At 34.7% G+C, this 12,528-nt stretch overlaps 1 protein-coding gene across 4 annotated transcripts in view; it reads left to right on the top strand.

The window, feature by feature from the left end:
* The first annotated feature begins 10,247 nt into the window (after positions 1–10,247).
* NAV3 (neuron navigator 3) overlaps positions 10,248–12,528 on the top strand; it is a 353,745-nt gene continuing 351,464 nt past the window's right edge. For all 4 annotated transcript variants that reach the window (XM_081309697.1, XM_081309698.1, XM_081309699.1 and 1 more), the window contains exon 1: positions 10,248–10,778. In XM_081309697.1, coding sequence (XP_081165823.1) covers positions 10,536–10,778 — 243 coding nt within the window. In that variant the 5' untranslated portion in view covers positions 10,248–10,535. The remainder of the gene's footprint in view (positions 10,779–12,528) is intronic.

Consider the following 12,528-nt stretch of genomic DNA (forward strand, 5'->3'; position numbering starts at 1 on the left):
AATAAGAGAGTAACCATAAGGTTCCATGTTTTCCTTATTATACTTGCCAACTACCCATTCTTATGTTTTTAGTAGGCTGAATAATAGGGTTTCTTATTTAACCTGTCATTCATTATCCCTTTCTTTGTCTGTCTCTCTCCCTCTTTGTCTCCTTTTCTCTCTCATACACATAAAAACCACACATAGATATTTTGAAATAAACCAGAATTCCTAGCAAAATGTTGCAGGATCTGACAAAGGCAAATTTTGGAAGCTATTGATTATCTAAGTGCTGTTACTCCTGAGAGTTAGTACATTTTCTGGAACTAAGAGAAATATTTCATCATCACTGTGTTTAATTTAACTCAAATTTAGGTTAAAATCATAGGTTGATTATGTTGCTATTCTGTGTTAAAATATTAAAATAAACAGTCTAAAAAGAGAACTTTTGAAAAGATTTCTTCTCAATTCCTGAAAGAAACCTGATGCACTGTCAAGATATGTGGCATAAAACAAGTGAGAGTCATCATTTGGATGATGAAAGCATAAGAGTGATGATTCTACATTAGGTCCTACAATACTAAGGATGAGCAAATTTATTAACATCCTAAGTGATAATCCCACAAATCTTTCACAAGTACAAGTTTATCCCTTTATAATAATTTTTATTGAAACCTTTTAAATGGTGATGCTTTTGTATGTCACCCCTTTTATTTTAGCCTATTTTTTTTCAAATACAGCTCAGAATAATAAAACTGACAAACAGGAAAAATAAGGTACCTTTACAAAATAGGGTTTATATGTTGTTACATCTAAGATTATTTGACCACATTTCTCAAGTCCAAACTGGCATAGCTTGGTTGAAGATGACTTTCAGTATTTAATAACATAGTACATTTGTGGACATATATGCTAACATGAATAGTTCCTTGAAATATAACTATTGTAAAGTTGCATTGTTTCTTTTGGGTGTTTATTTGGACTATGAGTCTACTGTTTCATTGAAGCACAGAAACTTATCTTCAAGCCTATCCAAGTGATTTGCTTTAATAAAATAGTTTTCCATGTCCAAATGTGTATATTTTAACTCCTACAGTGGGGGCTGATGTCTTAAATGGCAGAGTCATAGCGTGCATCTCCACATCAAAACATAATACATTTGCTTTTCATTAAACTTTTTGAGTAAGAGGCTCTCTGAATTTAATTAGTTTGTTTTGCTCAATTAACTATATCAGTAGCATGTCCTAAGGAAGCCTATAAGATCACAAACGTATGCCATAAAAAACATACACACATTTTCACCTCTCCTCAAAGGGCCCTCATTTTAGTGGACATTGTATATGTTTCCAAAAGTCCCTGAACTGGTTTATTATTGGATCTTTTGTACTCATCATTTACTATATTTTATCCAGTTATTATAACTTCCTACTCCTGCTTCAGTGCCACAAAAAGGTGTATCTTGGTTTATTGTTCCTTTAAATATAAGTCTAATAGTTCTTGATACTTCTAATTTTTCCCAAATATTTGGAAAAAAATGATGCCAGTGGGGATTTTGGTGGGAAAAACTCTAATACAGACCTTAGAGTTTTAATTGTTTGAAGTCTGGTCTGGAGAATAGTCTTAATTCCATGTTCACTTCATTTTGTGTATTTTTTGTTGCTTAAATTTCCTCATCGAATCTGAAGACAATCTAATCCAATCTACCAAACATTTTGCAATCTTTTGACACAAATTATTCATTCTCTAGGGTTTTAGGAAAGTTTTTAGCTAGATAAAGGATGATAAAGAGTTGAAGTGTCTTGAGACTTAATATGAAACTTGCAACACCTGGTGTGTTTACAAAATGGATTGGAAAAGAACAGTTACAAATCTTACTCTTACATGCACGTAGCCATTATAAACTCATAAGAATTATGCTTATAGCTTCCACCTTAAACGTTAAGCTAGATACAAGTATTAAACAACATTTTCAGACTTTGGGCAACAGAAATCACAAATCTATGTCCCCTGAAAGAAAAGTAGTCACAGAGAAGGCCTGCCATTTTGCCATCTTGCTTCCTGAAGGCAATATCCAGATTGCAGAGTAGGGATGGAGATGTCAAATAGAGTCAAGAAGTTGTACTGAATTTTATTTTATTTTTAAAATTTTTAGAAAAGATTTTGTCATTGGAAATTGAAACCAGAGGTACTATATCACTGAGCTACAACACCAGCCCCCACCTCCTTTTTATTGTGAAACAAAGTCACACTCAAGTGCTGAGGGTCTCACTAAGTTGTTGAGACTTGTCCAGAATTTGTGATCCTCCGGCCTTAGCCTTCTGAGTCACTGGGCTTACAGGTATGCATTACCACATCTGGTACTGAGCTGTAGAAATAGAAACCAAAAATCATGAAAGCCTAGAGGCCTAAATGTTTTGAGAGTATTGGAAGAGAAGGAAATGAAGGTTAGGGTCAGGTGGAGGAGAGAGAAAGAGAAAGAAAGAAACAGAATAGAGGGAAAGAGTGTGAAAGGTGGAGATGTGCAGAAGTGTTCACTTCCATCTTTGACAAAGGATTTTTCCTATACACGCTAAGAGGAGACAAGCAAAGGCTGAGGAGAGAACCATTGGAAAGGAGGATGATAATTACTAGAGCTCAAAAAAGTTTGGGAATCCTTCATATTCCTTGCAGCAAGAGTGGGGAGATTATTTAATATGTTAGATGTTTGTTAAAGCATGATAGTTTATTTCTTTACCAGAGTTGTTAAATTAGCCTTGGACAAAGTGTATACCTTCTTTAATATAGTTTGTAAATAAATTCAACAGAAGCTTAACTGCATTTCATTACAAAATCAAAGAGTTCTTGAAATCCAATATAAACAGTATATAAACCCCAAATGCCTACATCCACTAAAATGTTAGCAGGTATATAAAAATGTAGTATAACACAACTCGGGAGAAAAAGTTCCATTAATAGAAACATACTTAAAAATGACCTTGGTCATTAAATTAATAAAGACATTAAAACAGTTATTATCAACATGTTCCATACATCCATGAAGGTAGAATAAAATATAAATATGATGATGAGAGAAATTATAGATATGAAAGACACTCAAATGGAACTTCTGGAGATGAAAAATACCATATCTGAAGTGAAACTGGATAGATTACAACAGATTAAATATCATAGAAATAAAGATTAGTGAACATGAAAACATAGCAAAAGTCAATTGGCCGGCTGGGGCTGTAGCTCAGTGGTAGAATGCTTTTCCAGCACGTGTGACGCCTTAGGTTCGATCCTCAGCACCACATAAAGATAAATCAATTAAAAGTAAAGTTATTGTGTTCAATTACAACTACCAAAAAAAAAAGTTCCAAAATGAAACATAGAAAGGAGGAAAAAAGACTTAAAAAATTAATAGGATTGGCAATATCTGGTATAAAAGCAAGTGGTAAACATATGGGTAAGAAAGGGAGTAGAAAATACTTAATATTTTAGAAATAATGCAGTCTCTTATTCATAGCAATAGCAGTAGCTAGAAAGCCAAAATTTTCCTGTGCTAGTTCTCCAAGCCCTAATTTGTACAGGACAGTGTGACAAGGACCAGGTGATACCTGAAATACGACAGGTACAGATGCAAGAAAGGGACTTTAAGCTTATTATTAATTACAAGCAGATCTGGCTCATCACTTTTTCTGGAGACCAGCATCACCTTTATTGAAATGGACAGTAAACAAATCTAACCCTTGCTACTCACAAATCCTTATAAAAATAGTTTAGCATAAAGGGACAGTTAGGGTTTCTGCTAATAAGATTGAGAAATATGAGAGAGATGTAGAGGATCTTCTTCTAACAAAAGACAGGATGCAGATTAGGAAAAAATACTTTACAAACATGTATAGGATAGGACCTGTATCTAAGATGAAGAATTGTTAACCTTCAGTAATAAGACAGACAAAAAGTGAGCAAAATTTTTGAACAGATATTTCATCAACAATGTGCATGGCAAATAAACTTGTTAAAAGCTATTCAGCACCAATAAGTTATTTGGAAAATGCAAATTAAAACTGTAAGTGACAGTATCCCTGTAGTGTGCTCTTTTAAGGTCTTCAGGAAATAGTCCGAGAAGGGCAATAGCTGGGTCAAATGGTGGTTCCATTCCCAGCTTTCCCAGGAATCTCCATACTGCTTTCCAAATTGGCCGCACCCATTTGCAGTCCCACCAACAATGTACAAGTGTACCCTTTTCCCCACATCCTCGCCAGCACTTGTTGTTGTTTGACTTCATAGTGGCTGCCAATCTTGCTGGGGTGAGGTGGTATCTTAGGGTGGTTTTGATTTGCATTTCCTTGACTGCTAGAGATGGTGAGCATTTTTTCATGTACTTGTTGATTGATTGTATATCCTCCTCTGTGAAGTGTTTGTTCATGTCCTTGGCCCATTTGTTGATTGGGGTGTTTGTTTTCTTATTGTCTAATTTTTTTGAGTTCTTTGTATACTCTGGATATTAGGGCTCTATCTGAAGTGTGAGGAGTAAAAATTTGTTCCCAGGATGTAGGCTCCCTATTTACCTCTCTTATTGTTTCTCTTGCTGAGAAAAAACTTTTCAGTTTAAGAAAGTCCCATTTGTTGATTCTTGTTATTAACTCTTGTGCTATGGGTGTCCTATTAAGGAATTTTGAGCCCGTCCCCACAATCTGTAGATCAGAGCCAACTTTTTCTTCTATCAGACGCAGAGTCTCTGATTTGATATCTAGCTCCTTTATCCACTTTGAGTTGACTTTTGTGCATGGCGAGAGGAGGGGGTTCAGTTTCATTTTGTTGCATATGGATTTCCAGTTTTCCCAACACCATTTGTTGAAGATGCTATCCTTTCTCCATTGCATGATTTTAGCTCCTTTATCAAATATAAGATAGTTGTAGCTTTGTGGATTAGTCTCTGTGTCCTCTATTCTGTACCATTGGTCCACCCGCCTGTTTTGGTACCAGTACCATGCTGTTTTTGTCACTATTGCTCTGTAATATAGTTTGAAATCTGGTATCGCTATACCACCTGATTCACACTTCCTGCTTAGAATTTTTTTTTGCTATTCTGGGTCTTTTATTTTTCCATATGAATTTCACGATTGCTTTATCTATTTCTACAAGAAATGCCGTTGGGATTTTGATTGGCATTGCATTAAACCTATAGAGAACTTTTGGTAATATCGCCATTTTGATGATGTTAGTTCTGCTGCCACATCGATGTTCATAGCAGCACAATTCACAATTGCTAGACTGTGGAATCAACCCAGATGCCCTTCAATAGATGAATGGATAAAAAAAATGTGGCATTTATACACCATGGAGTATTACGCAGCACTAAAAAAATGACAAAATCACGGAATTTGCAGGGAAATGGATGGCACTAGAGCAGATTATGCTTAGTGAAGCTAGCCAATCCCTAAAAAACAAATACCAAATGTCTTCTTTGATATAATGAGAGCAACTAAGAACAGAACAGGGAGGAAGAGCAGGAAGAAAAGATTAACATTAAACAGAGACATGAGGCGGGAGGGAAAGGGAGAAAAAAAGGGAAATCACATGGAAATGGAGGGAGACCCTCATTGTTATACAAAATTACATATAAGAGGTTATGAGGGGAATGGAATAACAAACATGGAGGGAAATGAATTACAGTAGATGGGGTAGAGAGAGAAGATGGGAGGGGAGGGGAGGGGGGATAGTAGAGGATAGGAAAGGTAGCAGAATACAACAGTCACTAATATGGCAGTATGTAAAAATGTGATGTGTAACCGATGTGATTCTGCAATCTGTATTTGGGGTAAAAATGGGAGTTCATAACCCACTTGATTCTAATGTATGAAATATGATTTGTCAAGAGCTCTGTAATGTTGTGAACATCCAATAAAAAAATATCATTATGTTCAAAATTTGTGACAGTTCTTTCTTCAACATAATCTTAACTTGTATTTAAGTTGTTTAATCAAAATAGCATGTACTCTAACCAGAAAATTTGGAAAATACTAAAAAGTACAAAGATTGGCAGAAATCTCTGTAATAACTTTCATAAGCACTGTTACAACTTTTGGTGCATTTTATTCTTTTCTATCACACTATATACATACATATGTGTATGTGTGTGCGTGTGTATATATATGCATATATATTAATGTATATAGGAAAAAAAAACTGTAAGTGATACACCATGATATACCACTATGTTGGCTAAAATTGAAACTGAAAATATGATGCACTGGTGAGTTTGTGGACTGGGACCATCTTATGTTGCTAGTGAGAGTTCAGAGTGATGTGTTTTAGGAAAAAATTTGGCAATTTCTTGTATAATTAAATTTATACTTATCAAGTATCCCATAAATTCTCTTCTAGTTAGCTATTAATGAAAATAGAAAAAAAAATAGCAGCACAAGACATATGCAAATATTTTATAGGGAGGTAATCATAATATCCTCAAACTGGAAGCAGATCACTATCTTACATCTGATGAATACAAACCAATTGCACTATATCAGTAGGATGGAGTGTGTCTCATCCGCAGGAAATAGTACTGCTATCCATAGCTGCATAGATAAATCTCAAAAATAAACAGATAAAATTTGATCAAATGTTTGTGAAATTCCAGGAAAGGCAAAACTAGCATGAGAAAGCAGCACTTTGGTCATTGCCTGAGTTGGGAGTGAATCTTGACTGCAGTGAGCCATGAGAGGACTTTCAATGATGAAGAAAATGGTCTGTGTCTTGATGGTGTGGCTGGTCACATGGAATTACTTCATTAGAACTGCTGGATCTTACCTTGTGGAAATTTCACTTCAAGCCATTAAAACTAGGAATTGACTCTCCTCTGATTTTAGCAAACTTCACAATTGATTAACTAACCATACTTTGTCTTTTATCAATCATGCTTGTTTGAAAGTTGTTCATTTTTTTCTCTTACTCTCTCTTATTCTTTTACTTTATTCCTTATCATTAAAAACTGGTTTGAAAATTGTCATTTTATGAGATTGAGTTGTTTATTTTAAAAATCACTGATACTAACATATAACCAGGTGAGAATTTTTCTTATTGCCTAAGAGCTTAACTGTAGGAGGGTTTTGAGTACTTCTGGCTATTTTTCCTGTTACATTTGATGGAGGAAAAAAGATTAGAAATTTATTTCATTTTAATTTTCTGGATTTTCCACCCCAATTCAGTCCTTTTCATGCTTATGATCCCGGTCATATTATACCTCTTGACCTTATCTCTTTAATTCTTAAGACTTTAGTTATTTCCTGTGACATTAATAGCAAACACTTATTGAGCACTTATGGTATCCAGACGATTCTACTGACTTTATACATTTATTTCCTTTAATTCTCACAGCATTCCTGTATAGGAAGTACAACTATTTTTTTTTCTCATTTCATGTATAATGAAATTGAAGCACAGCAACTTCTAAATTCATGTCACTATTCAGTAAAGAAGCAGGTATTTGATTACAGGCAGTCCAAATTTAGAAGCTATTCCCTGAATTCTCAAAGTACAAATCCTATAAATTGTAGCTCTTAAATTCTAGTGTATATGAGAATCAATCTGTTTAACCATGATTCTCAGAGCTCTCCCTCTCCTTTGCAATTCTTCCTATATAGGTTTGTGATGAACCCAGTAATCTATATTTTTAGCAAGTGCTCCAGGTGGTGGTGTGTTGATCTCAACTTGAGAAAACTCATTTTTAAATTCACAGTACATGGTAATTGTGACCTAAAGCTAATTATTTAACTTCTCAGTGAATTTTAATCTGAGTCATCAAAATAGTGATGTTCTTTTAGTATGAAATGAGATGACAGCTCCTTATACACAAAGTTTTATAATAAGTTGATTTAGTTTTGTTGTTCTTGATAAGGTCATGTTATTGGATAGAATTAGTTGACAGTGGCTACTATTTCCAGTTGTGTATTTCAGTCATAGTGAAATGCAATTAGAAGATATGCAAAAGGCATCTCAAAGTGAAATGACATCATATTGATTGTGAGCCCCCAGAAATTACAGTGTTTACTGCTACAGCATAGGTTTGTAAAATACCGCTTAGCTTGTTCAAACTTGGTACATAGGTCAGTTATGTATGTATAATGTACAGGTTGTGTGGCTTCATGTGAAGCCATGTGAAACCATGCCTATACTTGGGGTGATTTATTCTAGGCAAAGGGAGACAACATAGTCAAGTGGAATACAGTCTTGTGGGGGAAAAGATACCTGAGCTTGAGTGTCGTTTAGTCAATAGGGACATTTGGGGTTCAGTTTTGGGAAAATTAATCAAAATAAAACAAAAGGGCTTATATCTGGAGCTTGCTGGTCATGGGGCAAATCTTTAGCTTTGCAATGTTTTTGTATATTTTCAGGTTGCACTGACTGTCCCTAATTCAATGGCAAACCTATTGGCTCAGTTTGCCTTCCAACTGCATTTCCCCCACCATTTCTAACTAAAGTGTTGCCAGAAATTGCACTCCATTGTTGTTTTTTTTTTAAATAATTCTGAGCTGAACTGCATCCTTGGGTGGTCCAAATTATCTTGCAAGGTACCAATGTTATTTTTGCTGATGGTCTGCTCCCAAAGTTGCAGGTTTTGAATGGTTTTCCTAGGATCTCTTTCTCCCACAAGCCGTCTTATTTCAACTATGCCTTTTTGTTTGCAATGTGAGGATTAAAGGATACATAGCTCATTGTATAACTTAAACCCCATTTTAGGAACATGATCATTTCTAGTTCTGAACTATCTTACTCACTGTAAGTTATTATGTGTTGAATGCTTTGTAAATTACAAAGTAACTTACTTTTTCAAAGAGATCATTTTATTTCCCTGCCACCACCGATGCTGAATTTCTTTATTCTGTCTTGTAATGTCTACAGGCAAGATAGAAATAGTAGACCCAAGAAAATCGTTTATTTACCATAGAGAGATATTTTGTACAGTAATGGTCATGATTCTGATAATTGCCAATATTTATGTGAATATATATTTTTTAAGTATACCTTTATTTTTCTAGAGACTTTGCTTGCATTATTACTATTTATTGCAATAGTATCAATTTTTTAAAACGAGTGTGTCTATCTTACAGATTTTTTTTCAACAGAAATATGGGAGTCTGAAATCAAACTTCTTTTATTGGATAAGAAATTTCTATTAAAATCTCAATACTGTCATCCAAATATGATTTTTATTAAAATTATAGGGAAATTTTTTTTTCTGATTTTGTACTCTATGCAACAGTTTTCAACACAATAGTGCATGTTTATTAGCTGTTTTCTTTCTAAAAATTTATTCCTGATGAGCTTTTGCCAGAAATGGAACACAATATGATCATAATAAAATATTTTTATGGACAGGATTAATGTCATTCATTGCCACTGAGTTTGTACCCTTTTTGGAAGTTTAGAATTTAGTTTTGGACAAAGTCATCTTGAATACAATGATACTTGAAACTACTTTCAAAGTTAAAATAGTGCAGTCTTTTCCACTTTCTAGCTTTATGACTTTGGTCATGGTACTCAATGTATATGAATCAAAATTATTCTTTTTGTAAAGTGGATAAAATAAATGTGCCTGTATTTTGAGTATTCTGATAGTCATATGTGATAGTACACAAGCTGCTTAGCCCAGTAACTGCTGTTAGTGCAACCCATGTGTATAGTACATCACATGGAAGTATTAGCTAGGGAATTTGTATCATCATTATTAAATGTATAAATTACTATATATTTAGTGCCCTGTTAACTGGACAGGCTTTGCCTGCTGAACAATTTAGCTGTTTTAGCGAGTTGCACTCTTGTGTGAGTCTAACCTGATTTCATGGGATGAAACAGAATGAACACCGTGGCTCATGGCTGTCAGTAGTGAAAAATAGCTGGAAATCAGACAAACAGCTTCATTGCTGAAATTATTTCCGGGCTAAAAGTTCTTCCAACAGCTGTTTGTTTTGGCCATTAACATGTCCATTCTTTTTTTTTTTTTTTAAGCTGGGGGAAATATGATTTTCTTTAAAAAGAGAATGCAGCCTGGTTATTTCTGAAGTCAGGAAGAACGCCTGTCCTTCCTCTATTGTGGGCTTTTGGCTTCTTTGATGCTTGGACTGAAGGGTTTTTCCTTTTGTTTTTCTCCTTTTTAAAAAAAAAAAAAAAACAGACTCAGACTGTTGTAGTAAAAAGAAACGGCAAATCTGGGAGCTCTGTAATTCTAGAGAAGGAGCTTTCTAGCATTTACCTTGCAGAAAAGTTTACTCCCCAGAGGAGTATTTAGTATTACATAGACACTGAGTCACTAAACAGAATGAGAAAGGGGGGTAGGAGGGAAGGAGAGAGAGAATGAGAAGATCCCAGCCAACAAAAAGAAAGATACTTAACTAAAGATGAAGGGAAGTTTTGCCTCTTTCTGAAAGTTATGTTATTAGTTAAAAGAAAAAAATCAGGATGACTGCTAGTTTTGTTTAAAGTATTTGTTCTGGAAATACTAAAGTTGGAGTCGACCAGACTGAGGTTAGGAGCATTTTCTTTGGCAGCAAAAAGATACTTTTATAGAAGCCATGCCTGTACTTGGGGTTGCCTCCAAACGGAGACAGCCAGCTGTTGGGTCAAAGCCTGTTCACACTGCTCTTCCGATACCAAATCTTGGCACTACTGGGTCACAGCGTTATTCTTCAAGATCTTTGGAACTTGCTGAAACAGAGAGCTCAATGCTTTCTTGTCAGCTCACATTAAAATCAACCTGTGAATTTGGAGAGAAGAAGTCCCTACAAGGAAAATCCAAGGAGAAAGAAGACAGCAAGGTTAGTAGCTGAAGGTTACCTACAGACTTTCATATCTAAAAATGCACATTTCCTTTTAGGTGGACCACAAAGCCTGTTGTGAAATGGGAAGTAGTAGAGGAGCCAGGGTAAGACTGTTAATAGAGTAACTGAAAAGCTGAATGTTTGATGAAAATTGGATTTTTAGCATGTAGTTGTAAAAGCTATGGACAGAGTTCTGCATACCTGCATATACTGCATTCACTTAATATTATATATTGATGAAGTGCTTGATTACTTATTGATATCAATAGTCCAAGATATTGCTCTGAAATATTGCACTAATAAATATGACCAATCACAAATGTTAGAAAAATTGGACCTATATTCATACATATCATATGTAAAAGAAGATTTGGAAAGATCCATACAGACATGCCATTTGTATTTGAAAGAATTTCTCTTTGAACATTTGTGTCCTAGGCTCTTAATTCATTGTAATATGAAGGAAAATGAAATATTAGTTTCCTCGATATTGCACATTTGTCTGGATTTTCACTTGTAAATTGAAACCCTACTGTTTTACTTATTACTGACATCTTTTTTCAGTCATTTAATTTATTATATTTTGTGAGCATTAGCTCATAGCTCTTGCTATGCTGTACTGCAGTTGTTTCCCCCAGATGCAGAGTGTCAGCATAGCCCTGCAGCTGATGACCTTCATTGGGGGGTTGCTTATACCCTAATAAGCATTACTTTTAAAGAAGCATTTCCAGAGTCACCATTCTCACCTCTGGAGTCTTAGGAAATGTTTTGATTTTACTTTCCTTATTCAACTGTAAGTTGAATAATTTAAGGAGAAAAAAAATTACATAGAGAAATCAATTCTGCAAGTGAAAACTCTACTCCTTCCTAAATGCTTTTTTCATCTATCTTCACCTGTTCAGATCTCTAAACTTTAGCCCAGATGTGGCTTTCTCCATAAAGTCTTTGCTAGCTGTTCCTCTCCTCACTTTTCTTTCTTGTGACTCTGTTTATGGAAACACACCCTCAGTATTTGGTAGTATGTATTTTGATTATATGGTTAATTACTTTCCATCCCCACTGATCTGAAATATGTATATAAAAGTCAAGGCCCATATCTTATTCTGTGCTCTAGTTTCCTCCTCCCAAGGTTTTATGGAGAATGAGAATTAAATAGTGATTGAATGCTGAGTATTAGAATGAATGAATCTACAAATGAATAAACAACCATGATGAGAAAGATTAAATTTTTTTTCTTTGGACCATTTCTTTTACCAAAGGAGAAGTTTGATATCTCGTACAAAGCATCCTCAAAGTAAGAAAATCAGTTAACAGAAAATATTTTATTACAGGCTTGCAATTGTCTGTCCAATGTGAGTAATTCAGAGTACTCCTAGGGAAGTGTAAGTCAGCAACAAAGTACTTAAAACTTGAACCTTCTGCAAATAATTAAAGGCGAGTGCTATCTAACTCTGTCCCAATGTTCTGTGTATACATATGTATTGTCTGGATTCAGTGGAAAGGACAGATCCATTTTCTCTGCTGACCATGGCTGTCATCTCTTTAGGGTTAGTAAAACTTCTACTTTGTTAAATAGCCTTAGATTAAGACTTGACCATTATGAGTAGTATTTTCAAAAGAATTTTGGTTGATCACTTTGGTTAGCAAACATATCAATCAAACATTCAATATTCCAATAAGATTCTGTGGCTAGTAGAGTTGTACTTATATTTATAGGAATGTTTTCACCATGCCACTTATCAGATTA

This window comes from Spermophilus citellus, assembly GCF_964194105.1.
Source record: "Spermophilus citellus genome assembly, chromosome: 10".
Taxonomy (NCBI): Eukaryota; Metazoa; Chordata; class Mammalia; order Rodentia; family Sciuridae; genus Spermophilus; species Spermophilus citellus.